The sequence below is a fragment of the Malaclemys terrapin genome, chromosome 5, assembly GCF_027887155.1.
Source record: "Malaclemys terrapin pileata isolate rMalTer1 chromosome 5, rMalTer1.hap1, whole genome shotgun sequence".
Classification (NCBI taxonomy): Eukaryota; Metazoa; Chordata; order Testudines; family Emydidae; genus Malaclemys; species Malaclemys terrapin.
In genome coordinates, this window is record NC_071509.1 from 57,309,863 (window position 1) to 57,333,295 (window position 23,433).

The 23,433-nt window shown below is 43.9% G+C and overlaps 1 protein-coding gene across 2 annotated transcripts in view; it reads left to right on the forward strand.

Annotated features, from left to right (window-relative positions):
• Positions 1 to 1,173: 1,173 nt before the first annotated feature.
• Positions 1,174 to 23,433, forward strand: part of ZDHHC2 (zinc finger DHHC-type palmitoyltransferase 2) — a 71,853-nt gene continuing 49,593 nt past the window's right edge. The window contains exons 1-2 of one of the 2 annotated variants that reach the window (XM_054029855.1): positions 1,174 to 1,223; positions 21,785 to 21,811. In XM_054029855.1, the coding sequence (XP_053885830.1) occupies positions 21,790 to 21,811 (22 nt within the window). In that variant the 5' untranslated portion in view covers positions 1,174 to 1,223; positions 21,785 to 21,789. Of the gene's footprint in view, positions 1,224 to 1,409; positions 1,676 to 21,784; positions 21,812 to 23,433 lie in introns of those variants that run through there. The other variant, XM_054029854.1, reaches the window with a different exon arrangement.

The window sequence follows — 23,433 nt, forward strand, 5'->3', positions numbered from 1 at the left end:
CTTACTCTTTTTGTATCTCAGGGCTAATTTCTAATCTATGACCATCTATACCTCTCACAGTGTGCCTTCAGTTTCATTAATAGCCCATTGTGTGAGACCTTGTCCAAAGCTGTTTGAAAATCCAAACACACTTAAATCGACCAGCTCTTTCATAACTACAGTACTATATTGTTGACATACTCAAAGATTCTAGTAGATTGGAGAAATGCTCCCTGCTGTTCCTGGCAGTTCTAATTTTGGAACTCTAATTCAGCAACTAATTTGTGCATACACACCTAATTATAATCTGGATTTACTATGCCATTTCACAAGTGTTTCTGTGTGAGAAACATTCATTAAACCATGTTTGGGAAAAAGTGAGTCAGCATACCTTATCCTCTCATGTCTTGCCAACTAACCCATTGTGATGTCAAAAGCAGAACTGACTGCCATGTTCACTGAAGTTTGAGCCACCATTTATTGTGACATCACTGGCTGCCTACAACAGTTACTGTATCTGTTACTTTACAGTAATACTTAGCATTTAGATAGCACTTTTGTCCGTATATTCCAATGCATTTTACAAAAGTGTTTAAGTATCATCCTTATTTTAACAGCTAGGGAAATTGAGGGACTCATGTCTTGACTGCTGACAATGTGCTCAGCACTATACAGAACACAGAAAAAGATAAGGTCCATGTCCATAGGTCTGTATAGTCTAAGAGCATGAAAACATTTTTGCAGGTGTATATCTTTATGCTCTTTGAGTTAAATGGAACTACACATCTGCCTAAAGTTAAGCAGGTGCATAAGAGTTGGCAAGATCAGAGTCTACGGAACGGGCCCAGTGCTTCCATGAAAGTCAGGAAAAGAGAACTGATCACATAGGATCAAGCCGATGTCACTGTTTGCAGGATCACAGGGGCTATCAAGCCCAGCTGGCCTGAATCAGCAGTGTTACTCCGATTTAACGTTGATGCTAACTGCGTTGGTTTCAGTGGCGTTACACCGCCATACAACTGAAGGCAACGGCGCACGGTTTTTTCCTGTCAGTATCCAAGGCAGGTGCTCTGTTCTCCTATCGTTTTAAGCGAAAATCAAGCTCCGGATTTTCCTTCCCTCCGCCCTGACAAGTCCCCTCCCTCCGAGCGAGGCCCTAATGAGGGGCTGAGGCGGTGGGAACTGACCAGCACCCCTCTGCCCATGGGGATACAGGGACCCCCTCGGCCTGGGGCTGCTATGGGGTAGGTGGGAGCAAACGACCCTGCCCCCGCCCCATTTCCTCGCTGTCTGTGTCCTATGGGCTCCCAGCCTCATTCCGTGGGGCGGCTCCGCCCGCTCCCTTCCCACGCCCCGGGGGAGGCGGGGGCCTGTGACTGGCTGGCTGTGGAAGCGGCGGGGGCGGAGCAGCCCCGGCGCGGCGCCGCCTGCTGGAGGAGCCAGTCGGGAGGGAGGGAGGCAGGCAGAGGCGCTGCGCCCTCCCCGTGTTGGCAGGAGGCTGCGGCGGCTCGGCTGCCCTGCTAGGGCCCGGGGCTAGTGGCTGGCATGCGGTGCGGGAAGATGGCGGCGCCGGCGGCGGGGACCCGGGGCGGTGTGAGGCGGCGCTGCCAGCGGCTGCTCTACTGGGTGCCGGTGCTGTTCATCTCCAGCATCCTCTGCTGGTCCTACTACGCCTATGTCACCCAGCTCTGCCTGCGTGAGTGGGGCCCGCGGCCTGCCAGAGACCCCCACCCCTTCCCCCGCAGCGGCGACCCACGGGAGGGCAAGGGGACAAAACCCCCAACCCCGCGCCGGGGGACAGCCGGGCTCGGCAGGTGCCCGGGAGTTTGGGATGTATCTGCCGGGCTGTGCTGATCCCGGCCCGTCACGCTGCCCCGCGTGGGGCGGTGTGACTGTGCAAACACGAGCATGGCCCTGTGCTAGAAAGCTGCCGGGCCCGGCTGGCGGTTTATGGCCTTCGCCTTTCCTCTGCCGAGCTGAGCAGGATCCGCTCCCCGCAAGCCCCAGGCGCGCCCCGAGAGAGAGGCAGAGCCCGCCTCTGGACCCTGTGCCCCGGGCGATGGTGGCGGAGGCGCTCGGGAAGTGCTCCCGTGGCTGAGCGCCCAGTTCCTGGGTCTCTTCCCGGTCCCCTTCTCCTTGTGGGTGTTTCTTTGTCGGAGACGTGCTTTGCCAGGCTTGTGCGCATCGCAGTGTAGCTGAACCCAGGAGACCAGTAAGACAGCAAAGGATTTTAGGTTGGCAGGGATGTGGGGAGAAGAGATGCGTGGTTCGAGATTCAGCTCTAATCACATAGCGTAGTTTCTCCTAGAGTAGCCTTTGTCATAAGCAGTGACTCCTGAATTAGCTGCTGCTGTTGTTGTTGTGAATCTGTAAGTATTGATGGTGGTGAAAATACTGTGCATGCTGACTTAGTATCATCAACCCACTACAACATCTGTCTGCAAGTCAATAAGTAGCTAATTGAGTGAACAAAGTGCTTTAGAATTTGTGTTAATGTTCAAATACACCTTGAAACTGTTTTGCGGAACACCTATAGATGGCATGATATTTTTCTCTGTCATATAGTATTTTGCCTAGAGTTCACCCCAAACCAAAATCCAAGACCAAACATTTAAAAATGCTGTGGGAATTTTGGATCTGACATTAGTTAAGGCCCATTTTTAGTATTGTCTAGATCCCATTCCCCTTTTAAAACAATATACAGTACTTAAATTACAGAGGTATGCTAAGTATTCCCATCTATTTTATGTGTTACATTATAACCGTTTCAAGTATCAGAGGGGTAGCTGTGTTAGTCTATATCCACAAAAACATTGAGGAGTCCAGTGGCACCTTAAAGACTAGCAGATTTATTTGGGCATAAGCTTCAGTAGGTAAAAAACCCACTTTGTCAGATAGAACCATTATATTAATTAAACATAACCGTTGGGGTGCATTCCCTTAATGGTATGCGAACAGTAGCACTATTCATAACTGTATTTATACTAAGGCTTTGCGTACACTAGCACTTTTGTTGGCAAAACTTTTGTCGGTCGGGGTGTGAAAAAACACCCCCTCACCACCACCACCAATGTAAGTTTCACTGACAGCAGTGCTGGTATGGACAGCATTATGCCAGTGGGAGAGTGTCTCCTGGTGACATAGCTACCGCCGGTGGTGGATTTAGAATTAGTGGGGCCCTGTGCACAGCTTCATTTTTGGGGCCCCCCCTTGGGACCCAGCCAAGAAAAAGAACATTCTCTTTTATCTCTCTCCCGTTTTTCATTTTTTTTCTTCTTCCTCTTCCTATATTATAAGTAATGAGAAGTAAATGAATATGAAATGAGGTGCCTTGATTGGGACAGGGGGTTGGGGTGCAGGAGGAGGTGCGGGGGTCAGGCTCTGGGAGACGTTCGGGTGCTGGGTGTGGGCTCTGGGCTGTGGCAGGGGATTAGGGTATGGGGTGGTGAGGGGTGTGGGCTCTGGGAGGAAGTTTGGGTGTGGGCTCTCGGCTGAGGCAAGGGGTTGTGGTGTGGGAGGGAGTCGGGGGGCAGCGCTTACCTCGGATGGCGCAGCTCTCAAAGCGACCGGCACACACACCCCTCTGGCAGTGGATCCTGGCGGGGAGGGCCAGGGGATCTCTGCGTGCCACTGCCTGTAAGTGCTGCTCCCGCGGCTTCCATTGGTCGCAGTTCCCAGCCAATGAGAGCTGCGGAGTCGGTGCTCGGGGCAGAGGCAGCGCATGGAGAGACACACCCCTCTAGGGGCCGCAGGGACATGCCAGCCGCTTCCGGGAGTGGCGTGGCATGGAGGGAGGGAGGCAGAGCGGGCAGGGAGAAGCTTTAGCTCTGTTGTGCTGCTGCTGGCACAGCTCTGCATGCCCCTTGGGGGAGGGGAGCAGCGAGTCTCCGTGTGCTGCCCGGCGCAGGGGCAGCGTGCGGACCCTCCTCCCGCCAGAGAGTGCCAGCAGCCGGCCGCTTCCGGGAGTGGCATGGGGTCACGGCATGCAGGCAGCCTGCCTGCCTGTCTGAGCCCTGCTGTGCCACCAGCCAAGACTTGGGCAGGTTGTTAGATGAGATTTGTCCTGCATTTTGGGGGCCGTGCTCTCACTGGGGGCTCCATGCCACCACATGGTGTGTTTCATGGTAAATCTGTTCCTGGCTACCAACACTTTATGCCAGCGGGAGAGCTCCCTCCTTAGTTTTCAAAGACTAGGGTTTTCTTTTCAGTTTCAAGCTGTTCTCATTTGCTTTGTTTCTTCATTGTTTTTCCTGCTCTGGACGATGACTAGGTGCTAGAAGCAGTCTCATCTGGGGAAGTAAACTCTCTCTGCCTGATTGCTTCACTGCCCTATTGTGAGGTGATGCTGAAGTTGCACCACAGTTACAATATCTGTATGTATATGTAGAAAATTGTAACTGTAACTTGTATACATATCTCACAATGACTTGTGTTTGGTGCATTGCAAGCTTTCATAAAAGATCTTACTCAATACACTTTTACAGTGAAATAACGTAGTATGCCATCAAGTTGATTCAACTGCTTATTTTTTTGGGTTCAGATCAAACCTGTTCTCTTCAGGTGTCTGGACCCTGATTGTCACAGGTGGTCATTGTGGTTACAGGTGCTAGGATGAACCCTAATGATACTGCTAAAAGTTATGTTCATTAATATAAGCATTAATTTTCTCTTTCTCTGTTATAGACCATTTCAATCACAGACTTCCTGTTACATGACTTGTATTATCTAATAAAGGTGCTTATAAAAAAGATAGATTGCACCCTAGCTAATAAACTAGACTTAGGCATATCTGGCCTATTATTAAGTGATATTGGCCTAGTCATTAAGTGATATTTTGAAGTCAAATTAGTTGGTGCTTAATACCTTGTAGAATGGTACCAAAGGCTCTGTATAACAGTTAATAATTTTATCACGTATAAAGCAAAACTGAAGAATTAAGGTAAAAACATAACATCATGATGATAAATCTCTTTAGCTGTGCCTTTAGTAAGTATTTTGACATTCTTAGTGGAGTAGTTTTACAAGGCAGTGAACTGCTTCTTTGTTGTTTTAACACCAAAGCCCAGGAGAGTGATAACTACAAGATCCATTGATTATTTGGAAAGGCTTCAATTCCATGAACACTGTTTATTACAGAATATGATAAAAATAATTAAATCTTAACTTTTTTAATGACTCTTGAAGACTTGGTAGTTCTAACATGAAACTGCTTTCTCTGACTTTTTCTGGATGTCATGTTGAAGGCCAGGGCTAAAGATAAATATTCGTTTGAGGAAGTGGCTGTTGTAGAAAAGGAGTGATGTAACTGGGAACATGTGCAGTACTATACTGTAATTTTTCAAGTACAAACTTCTTACTGAAAATTGTTAGGTGACTCATGTCTAGATCAATCTATATGCTTCTTTTAATCCTCATCTTCACGAATTGTTTTATGGCAGCTTGCAATGCCACCTCCTCCATCAACCTGCAAGTTTTCTAGTACACGACGGCCTATTTGTGGATTATTAAATACCTTCCTCTCTAGTAATTAGGAGATATTTAGAAGGCTGGTTAAAAAAAATTCCATCAAAACTGTTTTTCAGTGGAAAATTGGGTTTACAACAAAAACTTTTTTTCGCAAAAAGTGTTTCCTTTCTGTGGAGAATTTCTGGGTTTGGAGTGTTTTGGTTTTTCAGTGAAAAGTTGAATGTTTTGGTTTTTGAGATGAACATTTGCACTCTCAGTTTGGAAATATTGAAACATTTCTTTTCAATACTTTGGATTGAAAGAAAATGTTTCATTTTGACTTAGTTTGACTTTAAACCACGTCCTTCCGAGTTGCTGTGGTGCCTCTTCTCTATGTTCTCTTCTGTGAGGTGGGCTTTTCAGCAAGGCTGCATCTCTCACAATATACCTCAACCATGTGTCTGGCATGATGTGCTGTGAGGCTCCATCATGAGAGATGCAGTCTGGCCAACAAACCTGGCCTATAGGATAAAATGTGGGCTTGTTGTACTTGAATTACATCTCCTAGGAGGAAGTGCAGGTGGACGTAGTTCAGTGTCAAACTATTTCATACCCAAGCAGTATGCACATATGTGGATTTATTTTACAGGAGTTGGAAGAGGGGCTAAATGTACATATACTTAAATTGTAAAAAGTTATCAACTAAACACAACAGTACAAAACTCTAAATCTTCACAGTCCCTGAGGCCTGAGTAGGTTACTTAGTGACTTACTGAAATATAATTTTTTTTGCACTGATCTTGTGTTTTGTGGGCTTCACAAGATACTACTAAATATCACCCAGTTCTAAACAGAAATCTTGGTGACTTGCTATTTTAAAATATTAATAATTTGTGATACCAGTTTTCCCACATCTAAGAGTAAATTCAAAAATACATTACTGAAGGGGCAACGTGTTCTCCTGGACTAGTTGAGACCTGGTGCCAGGATCTCCAAGGGTCTAATCTAGCTCTGCCACTGACTTGCTATGTGACCTTTGGCAAATCACTTAAGTTCTGATTTGCATAGGTTGCCGCAAGACCTATTGAATTCAGTGGTAGTTGTGAGTACTCAGTACTTTTTAAAAATAAGGCTATTAAATTCCTTGTGTGAAATTTTAAGTTCAGCGTGGCCTCTGATTTTGCACTTACTTTCATTTCCAGGCAAAATTGTAGGTACAAATGAAATAATTTATACTAGATTTGTGGGCATAGTGAGATAGACATCTAAATTCAGTCACTTGTGCCTACAGTGGATTACATCTGTAAAAGCATAAGCATTAAATTAGAGAATTTTTAAATATTTGCCTTGATCTTCATTGTTGTTCTCTGTCAGCTTATTAGGTTCAATGACATATTATGAGAGTTGATTATAACTTTTAAAAAACTGGGGAAAAGAACGTAAGCTAGGTACAATCAGTACATATAAGTTTTGAACATTGAAAAACAGTGAACTTGCAACTTAGTAAGTGAAAATAGTAGATTGAAGTGGAATCTTCTTTCTCTACTCCATCCCACCCCACCTTTGTGCAAGGAAAACCAGAGCTGGCAATAATACTATTATACTACGTTTAGTAAGCTCTTTTGTAGGTACATGAAGAAAACAAATTTGCTTACTTCTCCTTACTTCAACTCTAAATCTTCCAGTCTAGCTAGGAATAGATTTATAGTTAAAATGAAAGTAACATTGACCAAAGTTCAAGGCCAGGCTACCAAGACAAAAACAAATCAGCTGTTGTTTGTCCAGTTTAACAAGTTTCTAAATATTGCTGAATTTAATTCTAAGGTTTACCATATTGCTCAGGGAAAGACGGAGAATCACCATTTATTTTAATAAATGCATGGTTTCTTATTTTAGAATACAAAAGCAGATATTCACAAATGGTTCAAAGGTTACTTTGGTTAGAAATATGTAAAGAGGAAGCATTATACAGCAGCTATCTATAAACAGTTGTATTTTTTTAAAAGGAGAATTTTTCAAAATTGTTTTTACTATTTTGGGGAGAGAGAGATTGAGGGTGTTTCTGCTGTAGGGATTCATACACCAGAACATAGAAAAAGGTATTAGAACTTTAATTGGACTTTCACATTTGGGTGGAGGAAGATCCAGTTTGACCTGAGATCTGAAAGTTTGTGTTAATGATACTACCATATTTTGGAAGCATTGTATTTTTCCTTCTCCTAAAACTTTGAACACTTACACGTTTGTAGAACTCTTATAACTTCAACTGGGTAAAATTAACCCTTGTATAGTGGGCCAGTGAAATGCGTATGCATCTTTAAAATCCCACTTAACTCCTTCAAATAGGACTTCACTGGGGAATGTGCCTTGTGCTGGCCCTCAGAACAGAGATGAACTTTGTCTACTCAAAGTATAATTTCTACAGAGCTGCTATTCTCTGCTTGTGAAACCTAATCTTTGAAAAATACTCTTTCAGTCAATGTTCAGCATGATGTTTGCTCAATTTACAGTGCATCACATTGAGTTGTGGGGAAAAACTTCCACTCATACAATATTCTTTCCAGGCTTAGATATTATGCTTTCTTTTCTCCCAAAGTCACACTCTGTAGTGGTGAAATTATAATCCCCTGGTAATAGGGTTGGGGTGAAAGGCTTTTACACAAGTTGATACATAATAGCATTGATGTGATATACATTATTTGCAAAAGTGTTTCATCTCAGTTCTGAAAGGATTTCATGAAACTGATCATGATTGCCTGATCATGAAACTCTTAATGTGAGTAATCTTTATGCATCCAGGTAATCGCTATGATTTTGAATACATATTTGTTTAAGGATTGCCTAATTAAGCGGATAGTTTGGTTGCCATGCACACTCAGTCCTTGGTGTCCCTTCTGGTCTATCCGTCAAAGCCTAGCCAAATGTGGTAGGTTTTGTGATATGGACAGCACTAGGAACTAAACAGAAGGTGCCAATTTACTTCATGTAGCGCATCAAACAGCATTAAGATATTACTGGCTTTTGGTGACTACTTATTTAGGCTGGATTTAAAACACTAAGCTAAAGAATGGTAATGTTTTGTTTAAGCACACAAGTAGTACACAATTGTTGTTATGAATTTTATTTCCATCTACTCATTCTGACTTCCAGCACAAAACAAATCACAACAAAAGAGGGTGGGTGGTTCAGGAGAATATAGTGCAAACAGTCTATCAGGATTAATGAAAATGCCAGTAGCACACTTTGTTAAAGGCGCAAAAGGCATTTTTGTGTGTAGAGGATAGGGGTTACAGTAAATTTTCAGATAGTGTTAAACCATTTTACAGCTTCAAAACTTCAGTAAAGATAAAATATGTGCAAATTTTGTTGTGAATTCAAATGTAGAATATTAAGTCATATGAGAGAGAATCAAAGTGTAGAATTTTTGTTTAGTAATTACCTTTATAATTTTATTCATTAAGGTAAATGGATAGTCTCACATCCCAAATAGATTTTTCTCACTTCAACAAGCTGTTATCTAAAGAATGTTATAATTAAGGTGTCCCTTTTTATTTAAAGGACATGGAAATTCATTATTTTTATTTTTTCTAATAGTTTTTTTTGCATTAAAAACTTGACTAAAATCAAGAAGAAAATGTGAAATTGAATATTTTATCTACGTGGTACCTTACCCCTGACTTCTGTCAGAATGAGATTGAGAGATAAGGGTGACGATGTCACTGGATATGACGTTATGAGATAAACCTTTTTTCTGGTGCCTGGCCTCCTCCCTTCCAACAATTGACCCCAGGGGTGAAAGTAACTTACAGGACTTACCGGTACAGCCGGAGTCCTGAGCGGGGCGTGGCCTCACCTGGAAGAGGCATGGCCTCAACCGGAAGAGGCGGGGCCTCTCGAGATTTAAAGGCCCTGGGGCACCGGCTGTGGCTGGGAGCCCCAGGGCCTTTAAATCATCCCGGGGCTCCCAGCTGCAGAGGTGGCTGCGAGCCCCCAGGGCTCAGGGACAAATTAAAGGGCCCGGGGCTCCGGCTGCCCCGGAGCTCAGGGCCCTTTAAATCCCCGCCGCAGCTCCGGCAGCCGGTGCAGTCCGGCACGGCGTACTGGCTCTTGCCGGTTCGTCGTACTGTACTGGCTTACTTTCACCTCTGACTGACCCCCAATCTAAGGAGGGATGGTAATAGGATTTGATGTACGGCCTAGAACTCCTAAACCAATGACTGATAACTAGGACTATTCCTGGAAACTATAAAGAACCACAATGAAGATAATGAAAAAATACTAAAATTCAGAGGCATTTAAAATGTGTGCAGAGATGCATGTTAAGGAAAAATGGGTATCTAAATCTGAATGTTAACTAAAGCAGGCCAATGCATGTTGTCGTCTTTCCCTCCCCTCCCCACCCCCCTCCGCAATAATTGGAGAAAAAATTGTAAAAACTAGGTACTTATAATTATACTTTTTAATAATCTGTTTTGTACATTGTATATTACATATTTTTGTTGGAAAGCAAATAGTATTTTTTATTTAAAGATAAATAGTTGTTAAAAGGATGTACCTCCTTACATTAATATTTTTAAAAAGAGGGAACAAACACAAAAGGTAAAAAAGGTACAGTGGAGAAATATTATTTGTTTTCATAACCAACATGATAAAATAACTTGTTTGGCTGCAGTCGCAAATTCTAGACAGCTATCTCTTTGTTTAATTTCAGTAAATCAAGATATTGTCCTACCACCATAATAATAGAAATCTGGGGGCTGCAGACCATGAGACTTTGTATCATTTTTCTTCATATAGCTCAGTTGTTAATTTAATCTAATAGATAATATAATAATAAGTCACTCTTTCTCTTAAATCTTTCATTTTGTTGGGGGGTTTTGCAACCGAAGAGATAAAAATATGTTGGTTGGGTGCATCCACAAACATTCGAAACAAGTGTCTATATTTAACTTCAACACACCAGGCTATGTTCCTAGCGCTAGAGCCACAGGAATCTGGGGGATATGGCCCCTGTAATAACTTGTCAATTTTCGAACATTGAACTAGAAGATGTACCCGATTTCAAAGCCAAAAAAGAAAATGCTTGTGTTGTCATATATAATAAAACTTCGCCTTATAATAATGAATTGACAAAGCACTTGTATATCTTCAGCTCAGATTATTAAAACTGAAAGATATGCAAGCAAGAATTTTTTTGATAAGTGTAAAGAGTAGGAATCAGAGAAAATGACCATGGTTTTCACATAATGCTATCTAACTTACTTTTAAACTCACTCCCATGGTTGGACACATCCAGACATATATAGGGTGACCAGACCACCCAAGTCAAATATCGGGACGGGGGGCAGGGCAAAAAAAAAAACCCACCCCTCCCCCCCTTTCCTCCACAAGCACTGGAGGGAGGCCTGGGAGACGCAGGGGAAGCGCGGGGCCGGGATGAGTGAGAGTCCGGCCTGGCCCCGAGTGCAGGCAGGACTCAGTCGGGCAGTAGGGAGAGTAGGGGGGCAGCCCGTGGGGCCAGGCGGTGGCTGTTCTTCCCCCCAGGCAGCGGGACTCGGGAACAGCCACTGCTGCAGCTCCCACTGCCGTAAGGAGAGGAAGCAGCCAATGGCCAAGCTCAGCGGATCCGGCTCTGGCGCCTGGGCCCGAGCCCGGGCCTGCTGCGGGGACCCAGCAGCGCGCACGCTGCGCCCAGCCCCTGGCCAGTCGCGTCTGGGCTGCTGCCCAGCTGGTGCTATCCCGCGGGTGGCCCTAGCCCCCCGTCCCACTCGGGTCCCGCAGGGGAACGAACAGGGCTGGGCTGCTGATGCCTCCCTACCACCCGACTGAGTCCTGCCTGCGCCGGGGGCCAGGCCGGATGCTCACGCACCCCGGCCCCACTCTTCCCCTGCGTCTCCCGGGCCTTCCTCCACAAGCGCCAGAGAGGGGAGGAATGGCGAGCCTGGGGAAGAGGCGGGGATTCGGGGAGGGAGCCAATGGGGGAAGGAGGGGGCGGAGTCGGGGGGGGGGGGGTGTCACGAGCACTTCAGGGCTCCGGAGTATTTTCTTGTTTGTCCAGTGTCCCATTGGTCAGGACGCGGGACAAACAAGGAAATATCAGGACAGTCCCAATAAAATTGGGACGTCTGGTTACCCTAGACATATATGCAGTTTTTAAAAATTCTTTTAGCAAAACATTTCAACACACACATCCTCCACACTGTACATAGTAAATGTACATCTCAGTCACTTATGTGTTTTATAGATACTTTCACCTCTGGTGTTAAGCCGGTATGGCGTACCGGCAAGAGCCGGTTTGCCGTACCAGGGTGGCCCGGCTTCCCCAGGGAGCAATTTAAAGGGCCTGGGGCTCCTAGCAGGGGCTGGAGCCCCAGGCCTTTTAAATTGCCACCAGAGCCCCACTGCTGGAGCCCTGGGGTAGGGCTGCGGGGCTCTGGGGGCTATTTAAAAAGTCCGGGGCTCCCGCTGCTTCTACCGCCCCGGCCCTTTAAATAGCCACCGGAGCCCCACTGCCACTAGTCCAGGGCTCTGGCAGCTATTTAAACGGCCAGGGTGGTAGAAGCAGGGGAGCCCCGGGCCCTTTAAATAGCCCCCAGAGCCCAGGGGCTATTTAAAGGGCCCGGGGCTCCAGCTGTCTCTGCCGCCCCGTTCCTTTAAATAGCTCCGGGAGCTCTGCTGCTTCCCCAGCGCTCCTGCAGCTATTTAAAGGGCTGGGGCGGTAGAAGCAGGGCAGCCCTGGGCCCTTTAAATAGCCCTCGGAGCCCCGGGCTGCTGCTGCTACCCCAGTGGGGGGGGCACTTACCTTATGGTGTGGGCTGGGGCTGGCTCTGACTCCCTCAACCACGCCCCTTCTGCCCTAGGCCCCGCCCCTTCCGGGGGCCAGAGCTGGCCCCAGCGTACTGGTAAGTCACTGGACTTACTTTCACCCTTGGATAAGACACAAACGGAAAATACCAAAAAAGGTTCTCATCTGTGGCCCCAAATTAAGAAATAAGAGAAATGCAATATCTATTATTTAAGTGGTTTCAACTTCCTAAGTAAAGTTCGTTTGAAGAAACAGTTTTTCTTTCTGAAATCGTGAGGGCAGCTGTATCAGTGATCAGCAGGTTGCAGTTTTCCATTTTAACTTATTTTTTGTATATAATATATACTCCTTGCAGCATATGCAACAGCATAGGAGGGCATAGAGCAACCAGTGTGCATTTTGGTTCACCTTCCAGAATTAGTATGGGAATCTGTACTGGATCCTGTGTCTAAGATCCCTCATCCTGTGATCCATGAAATTCAGAAAGCAAAGTTGGGAAGTTGTCTGCAAGCAGGGGCAGAAGCTGCCAGATGTTTCTGTTGGTTGGAAGTGGGAAGTGACCCAGACGAGAGGTCTCCCGTTCCATTGTGCTGTTCTTATTCTGCATAAACAGACTCTGGAGGACTGTTTAGCTGGAAATGTTGCCCCATCATTCTGTAGTCAAGGGTCAATGTGGGCAGGAGGAAGCTCCTGAGTTTGGAGGCAAATGACCCAGGCACCTCTTCTGCATCGCCAGTAGAACTACTTGTTCTTGGAGCTCCTCTTTCCCTCCTCTCCCAACAGTACTTGGGGATGACCGCTTCCTAGAGATCACTCTTCAGTTTTGGGTCCTCTGTCCTGGACACGCAGGAAGAAGGAAAAGACACAAGGGATGTGGCTTAACAAGGCCAAAACTTTATTAAATTTAACTCGTCTAGAACTATCTGGCAGTAACTTGTCCAGTGCAGGGCATTCTTCTCTCTGTAACCTGTTCACATGGCAGAAGCCTGCCATCAGCTCCTCACTCCTCTATACCTGCTCCCTGAATATTCTTGGGACCCCACCAGCTTCTCCTCTCTGTGTTAAGGGGCTGTTTCCTCGCTGGACCAGACACTAGGCATGCCAGCCCTATTTTCAAGCTTCTTTAGGGGATGCCTTCCCCTAAATCCACTTTCAGTTCTGGTAATTTAGGGAGCCAGACCCCAATCAAACAATTACCTGTGCTAACCACTTGCTAAGCTGCGACTACTTGAACTTTATCTCCTAATCTACTCACTGGGTTGCTGAGGGGAAGGTGAAAAGAACCCCATTGTTCCCTGGCCAATTTGGCAGGGAAAAATTCCTTCCCAGTCCAAAAAGTTGACTTGAGGGCAGTGCCCACAGGAGACCCCAGTTCTATTCTAATCCCAGGGAGGGAAGGTGGGAGCTGTTGCTCTGAGCTTGTAATGGCATCCAGCCAGAGGGAAAGGGTGCTTCTGCATGGGAGCAAGTGGCCTGCTGCTTCCCTGCAGGTCAGCTAATTAGCTGTGATCTCCCTCCTCCTCCTCCCAGCTACCCTTCCCCTTCCTAAACTCGTGAAGGAATTGAACTCCCATGTTGAAGGTAGGGATGCAGAAGAGACTCTGAAAGAAGCAATTGAGCCCTCTTTCACCAGCCAGTCTAGACCCCTCTCCCCCCAAAGCTGCCAGGGGTACATTTTGAGTAATGTTGGTTGCTCAGTCGGACATAGGATCTGTTTATAGTTTTCTCTCCCTGTCTCTGTTTCTGTTGTTCTTCCTTGCCTGTCAGTCAACCTGTCCACGTTGAGGAACCTCCAGTAACTTTAGCTATGCTGCAACTTTCATCTGAGAAATTATAATGTTCCAAGTTGAAAAATATACATTTGCATTATTTAAAAAGTTATATGCTATTTTTACTTCTAGAAAGATTCATGTTGACAGTCTCAGGCGCAAATATTGGAATGGACCTGAAGAAGAGCAGTATAGTATGTTTTCACAATACAATGAGAGAGAAGAATATAAAATAATTTGTAGGTATTTCATGAGCAGATGGGCTAATACTTTCTGGGTATAATAATCAGAAACTTGGGTCTGAAAACCTGCACAGATCTGATAAAGCTACAAGATTTGAAATGAGGTGAGGCTCAGCAGTTCAAAACTTTGAAAAGGGGTGAGGAAAAAACAAAATTCATACCTGCAAAGGAAAAAAGACCCAGTGTGGAAAACTGTAACAATTACAAAACCCAGACAGTGTAATATATTGGAAATATTTGAACTTGAATATTTTGAATCACGGAGCTGTGAACAGTGTGAGCTGGATATGCAGTGTCTAATTGCTGTTTTTAACAGAACTGGGTCAGTACTCTATGAAATATGTTTCTTTAAATGTACATCCTTTTGCTGCTTAGTGTTTACACCATTCAGCAAATTTTCAGTGTTTAAGCTACCATTTACTAATGACCGAATACACTGTAAGCTTGACCTACTTTCTTGTATCAGCAATGTATCTACTCCCCAGGAGAAGAGGGAAGGGGGGAAAAAACTCTATGAAGAGCTGTGCCTAGCAGGCCATAAAGGATCAAATAATAAAGTGTTGTGAAATAAAATAGAAAATATTTGTTTATAAATAAATGTGCATTTTAGATTTGTTTTCAGTACATTTATGGCAGCTTCTTATTTTTTGGGTATATTATGTGAAATGAGCATTTGTTCCTAAGTCATCAAATATTTCTTTTGTAAAACAGTTATAATTTTCCTTGTGTTTGACATTATTAATTCCTGCCCTTATTAACTTTTCATATATTAGCTTCTTGCACCTGGAGTAATAAGAAAACATTTAAACAAAGTGCATTATTGGATTTAATGCTTTTAACTATTACATTTTAAAAGTTTTCTTAATTTTTTTTGCTTGAGGCTGAAAATATTAATATCTCCTGTTAAACAAATATAAGGTGATAGTTTATGCTGATACATTTAAGATAATACCTTATTGTATTAGGAACATTAAACTGTGTACAAAATGGTGGAAAGTGGATTGTTTTGTTTTCCTGAGTTTAATTTGAACACAACTCTTGAGTGTTGGAGTGAAGCAGAATAATTGAGTGAGGTGAGAGCTATCCAAAATAAGTAAATATTTTAATATATTTGTATAGCTTTTACCATGATGATGGCTGCCAATAAAATCTTTACAGTTTTTCCAGTGAGTGTAGATAATGTTGCTTATGGAGAATACCTCATTAAGATTTATTTGTAAAAAATGTTAGAAAACTGCAGTGATTATTGTTAATTTACTACGCTAAGGCTATGTCTACACTACAAACTTTGCCTACGTGACTTGCATCAACCGTAAAGCTGCTGCAGTTAGTATATCACCTGTGTGTGTGTGTGTGCATACTTGGCTCCTTGCATCGGTGCTACACATATGCACCAGGAGTGGTTCTGTCAATGCAGTATGGTGCACCATGGGTAGGTATCCCTGTGCAACCTGCCATTGTGTAGCGTGCTGTCTTTTAGGAAGTTTTGGCAATTCACGGTGGGACAGAAACGAGTCATGCAGGGCTGACTGGGAGCAAGGGATCAACTTCCCAGCATGCAAGTGCCATTTATATCCCATAATTTTTGCACGTTTTAAAAAAATCCCATTAACCTACTATTATTGCAAGCATAAGATGCATCAGCCTCCGGTATTTACAGAGCCTAAGAACACAATGATTTTGTAGAGGACGTATGGCTGTGAGACACGATGAGAACCAATCCAGGGTTGTTGGTAGCATTCATAGAGCAGTTGCAGATGGTGGAGCGCTGTTTCTGGGACTGAGAAATTAGCACTGACTAGTGGGATTGCATCATAATGCAAGCTTGGGATGATGGGCAGTGGCTGCAAAACTTTTGGAGGTGCAAGGTCACATTCTTGGATCTGTGTGCTGAGCTTGCCCTTGCCCTCTAGCACAGGAACACCAGAATGAGAGCTGCACTGACCGTAGAGAAATGGGTGGCAATTGTGCTGTGGAAACTTACAACATTGGATTACTACTGGTCAATGGGAAATCATTTTGGAGTTGGAAAATCCATTATGGGGTCCATTGTCAAGCAAGTGTGTAGGACGTATTGGATTAATTTGCAGCAGTGGGGTTCTTGAACTACAGTGGACCAATAGATGGCATGCATATCCCTATTTTGGCATCAGATCGCCTTGCCACAGAGTACATCAACAGAAAGGGCTACTATGTAAGTATTGGTGGATCACTGGGGATGCTTCACTGACATCAACGTGGGCTGGTCAGGGAAGAAGCATGACTCTCCCATCTCTAAGAACAGGACTGTTCAGAAAGCTGCAAGCAGGGGTTCTCTTTCCTGACTGGCCGATTACCATTGGCGATGCTGAAATGCCAATAGTGATATTGGGGGACCAGCTGTGATGTTTCACTCCATATTCTTTATGAAAATGAATATGACATAACTGAGATATACTTTATGCAAGATGGCTCATGTGAGGTATCATTGGGAAGGTTATGATTTAGTGAATGTGATTATTCAATTTGTATGCCTGTATCATTTCTGTATCTGAAATTAGGAATATTGACCATGTATCTCAAATATGTTACTTTGGGTGTCACCCCCAACTAGCCCTTCAGGTACAACAATGGAAAAGCCAGACAGGGCTAATGGCCCATTAGCAAAAACAATGGACTGTGAAAGAGCTTAGTCTTCTTGTGGACGCTCCAGACAGCCTACGAGTAATGGCTGCCACAGCCCTGCAGAGACATGGGTCTGAGTCACTTGGTACTGGACCCACCCCTTGGAATGCCAGTGTTCTTCCACAAGAGCTTTATAAGGCAGGGGAGTGATCTCATCGAGGTTCTCCTCTGCCTCCCCACCCAAAGAGACACTGACAAACACCTGGAAGCAAGAAGTGAACTGGGGGGGGGGGAGGAGAAGGCTTGCGCCTAAGGTGGAAGGGCGTCTAGCTTGTGAGTAACAATACTTGAGGTGTCAAGCTGGAGACCAGTGCATCTGCCTTTCAAGACTTTCTGTAATCTGCCTGCAATGATATCTAGGGTGAGAAATTACTGTTTGTAACCAATTTCTTTAGTGAAACAAGCTTAGTTTGCGTGTTTGGTTTTATTTGCTTAGTAATCTGCTTTATTCTGTCTGTTATATTCACTTAAAATCCACTTTTTGTAGTTAATAAACTTATTTCTTGTTTATAATATAACCCAATTTGTACAATTCATAATTGGGGGGAGGGATAAGAGGCTGTGCATACCTTTCTCCACATTGAGAGAGGAGGCGGATTTCATGATATACCTTTGGGTCTGCACTCCAAGGGAGGTGGACACCTGAGTGCTGGGGCAAGTCCCTTAAGATGAGCCTTCCCAGAACTGATCTCAGTGTCTGTTTTGTTCTGCAGTTGGTTGTGGCCCTGCCTGTGTGTGTGCTGGAGAAGGCTTAATAGCCTAGCACAGCAAGACAGGTAAAAAGGGTGCCCAGGCGGGCTCAGTGGTATCTCAGCACATCAGGTGGCACCTTAAGGGGTCCAACCTGTCACACCAGCCTCCCTCTTGCTCCTCTGACTTATGAAGCCATACACTGACCACCTCGAGTGCACCAATGAAATATTCAACTACCAGCTCAGCAGGTGCAGAATGACAGTTGAATGAACTTTTGGTAGATTGAAGGGATGCTGGCATTGCTTACTCATAAGATTGGACCTCAATGAAAAAACATCCTAAAGGTTATAGCTGTCGTGTCCTGCATAATATCTGTGAAACAAATGCACCTATTAATTTTGCAGTGCTTGCTGTACATTATTACTGTTTGTTATTGATCCTGTGAGTTGTCATGCTGAACAGTAACAAATAAGTGGGTGCCTTCAGAACTGCTAGGCACTCTGCAGCATATGTTGTGAACTAATAAAGATAAATTATTTTCCAAATAATAGAATTTTAGTCAGTAACAAAACCAGTGCAAAGAAAAAAATCTGTAATTTTAAAAGCAAATATATTAAAAACTTAATACATTAATGGAGCAGAACTTCTGAAGGGTAAAGAACATTCATGTCCATTTTACCTACACATACACTGACCTGTGAAAGCCACGGTTGCTGAATATGAGGCTGTGGTTGTCTTAATGTCCCCCGGGGTGGAGTAGTAGGGGTAGGGATGAAGCCACTGATGCTACATAGAATGTTTGGGGGGGGGAGGGAAGGGGTGCAGAGAGGTGCTGTAATGGAGATCTCCGTGTACTGAAAAGGGAGGAGAGCCTGTAATTGTTAAATCTGTAGGTCCATAAGAGTCTGCAGCATCTGTTTTTGCTGCTGGAGAAGCCCCATTATGTCCTGGTGCGTCTCTCTCTTCTTTTCCTGCTGGGACTCCAGACCCTTTCTCCAGTCTGCTCTTTCCTTCTCTAGGCCAGCTGCAATGTTCATCTTCCAGGCCTTTTGCTCAAGGTCTGATGCAGCACTGGCTTGCAGGATCTCATTGAATAGGTCATCCCAAGTCCTTTCTTTCTCCTGCTTTTCTGGCTCAGGAGTTGTGTGTGTGTGTGTGTGTGTGTGTGTGTGTGTGGAGGGGGAACTGCTCAAGGGTGCCATGGCAGCAGCTGCAGATAAAACACACAGAAGTACCATTGTCAGTATAGTCACAACAGAGAGAAAGAGTTAAGATTCAGAATTCCCTTCCCTTTCTCCCCTAAAGTTTTAAACAAGACATGTCTATTGACACTTCTGCTTGAGAGTGCTTGTGTATGGCGCCGCTCACGGCACCAGCCAGGGTGAGTAAGGCCTGGCGGGGTGAGGGAAATGAGGGACTTGCTTGGTTGCATGGAACTATAAGTATAGAGCAGTGGCACTGTATACAGGCACCACTGTCCACAGGCAGTGGTGATTTTAGCTGATCTCACTCTTGTGTGTAACAAAGGCATGGAAAACACAGCTGCTGCTGCTGTTCCAAAGCGCCCACCCAGACCTGTATGCTGCTAGACTGTGTATTGCAGTGCTGCCTGCTGAAGTTATTGCTGACTGGGGTAGGGAACGTCTTTATGGTAGCTTTGAGCATTGCTGTGGGAAAGATCTGAGTGGTGATAGCAGTTGCTCCTCTTCACTAAGGATGCCTACCTTTTTGGAGTCCTATGTAGCTCAGTCTTCCAGTCCCTCTCGCTTAACTTGTAAAGGCGATTGAGAACCTATTGTTGTGCCACCAATATGCTGATGAGACCTAGCTGTCCTCTTATCTAGAACTGACAGTGTGGTCTCCCTGCTGTTCTGATGTTTGGTTAAAAGAGGGGCGTGGAGGAAAAACGGCAGGCTAAGGTTCAATATAGACAAGATAGAGATGGTGATGGTTGGAAGAGAGCAGCATTTTGAGAAATCAATGGCTGGGCTATGCATATTTGATAAGTTGGATATATTCTTCAGTTCCTTCATTATTTTATTGTCCTTTTCAACTCTTCTGTGGATTTCCAAGTAGTCAGTAATGTTTTCATCTTCACCTGACGAGACTGTGCCCTTTCTACTGAGGATGTGATTAGCCACGGTGATCCGTGCTTTTGTCACCTTAAGGTTAGACTATTGCAGTAGTTTTCACAGGGCGCTGATCCTGAAGGTCAACAAAAGGTGGAGCTACTGCTGCTTTTAGCATTCCACATGCGAAGTGTGCCCACCAGTTAGAACACATCATACTACTACACTACTCTTAACATTTGCTGCCAGTTAAATTGAGAGTCCAATTCAAGATGCTAGTGCTCCTCTTCAGAATCCTTATTGTATCAGCTACCAGAGTAACTGCCTCTCCCTCTGTGGCCTGAAACAATAACTATGATTGGCAGGGATACTTTGGTTAGGTATCTCCAGGTCTTGAATGAATCAAGGGAGGAACATTGAGTGGAAGGCCATGGAATTTGCTGCTGCTCTGTATCAGGTTGAGCAGGACTCTGTTTATGCCTTTTCCTTTGAGTTGGTAAGTCAATCTGGTACTACAAAATAGGTGATTCCATTGAAGCATATAGCCCTTAGAAAGGGAGGGAGCTCCACTAGTGGTAGCAACAGTGGACTGTAGATAGGGCACCAATATCTTAACCACCGTATCATGTAAACCTGCTCTGAACAAATCAGTACAGTGCAGTGATTAAAATGCTGGTGACCCTCTGTGCTGAGTTCACATTAGTGTTTCCAGTAGTGGCACTAACAGCAGGGAAATTTGAGGAACAGAAGTCTATTGTAAAGATGGCCTTTGTGCATGAAGTTTTCCTTGTAACCTAACCTTGGTAGTAGTTTCATCTCTGATTGCAGCCTTTAGCAGTGTCATCCTTCTGGTCCTCCAAAATCTTGCAAAAGTCCTCATCAATAAAAGGGAAGTCAGGACTTGATATTCCCAGTGATCAAACAAACAAGACAAGCTGGAATGGGGAGGAGGGAATTAAAAAATAAATGAACAAATAGAGCCCATTTTAATATAAGCGAGCAGTAAATGTGCCTTGCTTTACATTTCACCTTTAGAGGAATTGCTGGAATGGCTTTATTCTTTTTAGTGATATCTGCTCTGTATTACACTCCAGCTGCACATCAAGAAGCTAGTGACTGCTTTAAAAGAACCATCCTTTTCAAGTGGCAGTAGTGAGTTTCTGTATTGTTGTATAACACTCAGAGTGTTCAGAGTAAAAACAATTTGCTTATTGTTAGATCACTTGTTTATTCTCTCAGAAGGCTGTCGTCATAACTTTACGAATTACTGATTAAGGCAATGGTGCTGGAATGTAGGCAGTTTTATGTGAAATTCTGCCTAATGGGAGAGGCAATATGGTCTAGTGCAGGGATCGGCAACCTTTGGCCCGCAGCCCGCCAGGGAAAGCTCCTGGTGCGCCTGGACGGTTTGTTTACCTGCAATGTCTGCAGGTTCGGCTGATCAGAGCTCCCACTGGCTGCAGTTCGCTGTCCCAGGCCAATGGGGACTGTGGGGAGCGGCGTGGGCTGAGGGATGTGCTGGCCACCCTTCCCGCAGCCCCCATTGGCCTGGGATGGCGAACCGTGGCCAATGGGAGCGGCAATTGGCCAAACCTGCAGACGTTGCAGGTAAACAAGCCCTCCAGGCCCACCAGCAGCTTTCCCTGGCGGGCCGTGTGCCAAAGGTTGCCGATCCCTGGTCTAGTGAAATGGAGTGTGTGCCAAAAATGTCCGAGTTCTAATCTCAGCTCGATAGGTGCTGGAACTAGGAGTGCTGGGGGGGCTGTCACACCCCCGGCTTGAAGTGGTTTCCATTATATACAGAGTTTAAAGTTTGGTTCAATGACTCTCAGCACCCCACTATAAACATTGTTCCAGCATCACTGCTCAGCTCTGGCTTGGTGTTGATAATTTATTTAATCATCACAAAAAAACAACACCATAAACACATTTTAATAAAAGCATGATTCAGTGTAAAAATACAGTGTGTCCAAACTTGAAGTTTTGATGTTTGTTTACAATCGAAGGAATGCTGGGGAAACTAATGTTTGGAATATTTGATTTAGAACTTTATCTGTTTCCAAATAATAGCAAATCATGTTTTTTATTTTATTTCTCTTTTCTTTTCTTTTTTTGCAGTATCTATGGCAAATATTGGAGAAAAAGGTAAGATATATATCTTAAACAATATTGTCATTTCATGAAGCTGAGCAATACAAAAGAAAAATAAGCAGGCCTTTTGATCATTTAAAAATAATCAGACTTGTACCTCAAATTTATTGCAAAATCATGTATATCACATTAACTGGATCTATGAATCTGACTTACAAAAAGCTAATCTATTGTTTTTAGGACCACTGTTTTATCTGTAAGAAGTAAGGTTTTAAAAAATAGTGATTTTTAGTTTTCTCAAGTTTGTAGTATTAGGTCTGTTTCCTTCCTTATCTGTACAGTCCTGTTTAAGGAGGCCCTTTTGAAAAAAAGTACTTTAAAATATGTGAATTTTAGTGGAAACAAAAGGTACATCTGGAGACAGGCAGTAATAGTGAAAGCTTTTCCAGTACTCACTTGACTAGAAAAAAATCTACTTCTGTTGGATGAGGTTAATTAATTCTGTACACCTATTTAATATTTGATGTCTGTAGAGACAGCCAGCAGAGAGATCAGGTGTGATGTGGTTTCTATTATGTGGACATCTGTTCAGTCAGGACTTTGATAATCAAACTTCCTTTACTTTGAGCTCCAAATAGCCATTACATGGTAAAGAGAGGAAACTTGCATTTTCCAAGTACCTCTATTGGGAAATGTTGACATTTTGAAATTGCATTCCATTCTGAAGCAGAATAAACTCAAAATAATGGCAATATTTACAAAACAAAAAAAATCCAAAAAGCTTCAGATTGGAAATTATAACATTTTTATCAAAAACTAAACAAGTCAAATTGTTGAAACAGATTTTGTCATTTCAAATTAACATTTGTGAAATTAAAAAAAGGCTTCTAAATGTCCATTCGAACAAACAATTCTTCCAATTGGAAAATTGAAAACTTGTGTTGAAATTTCAAAGAAACCACATGTCTGACAGGAAATTTTGTTTGAAAAATGTCAACCAGCTCTAATAGCAATGTTGTTTGCTTAGTACTTGCCTAGTCTGGATTAGATCTAGAAATTTCCAAATGACCCCCCCCCACACACACACACACAAAATAAACAGATGAACATACTTTCTTCAAACTTTTCAGAAAAAGACTGAGAACAAGCATGAATAATTTCAGCTAGAAGGATTTTTTTTCAGAATTATAAACCCTTGAAAATAGAGGATTGGAATGAAAGTGCCTTCTCAGTCATCACTAGAATTGCTCCCTCTAGGCTATATTACTTTCAAGTTTATTAAAGTAGCATCTAGGAAAACGTACAGGGTAGCTCAGGGATGCAAGTCTCTCCCTCCCCCTCTTCCCCCCCCCTCCCCGCACCCTTTTAAAAGTAATGGTTCCGTTTTTTTCTTGTGCTTGTGTGACTCCAGTAGTTTTTGTGTTGGCACATATGTGGTTCTCGGTGAAGGAGTGAGTTTTGTCAAGTTAAAACAACAAAGAGTTCTTGTGGCACCTTAGAGACTAACAAATTTATTTGGGCTTATGCTAACAAATTTATTTGTTAGTCTCTAAGGTGCCACAAGGACTACTCGTTGTTTTTGCTGAAACAGACTAACACGGCTACCCCTCTGAAACTTGTCAAGTTAAGAAATTCAAAATAATCAAATTTTGTGCAGTTCATGATTTCCATTAATG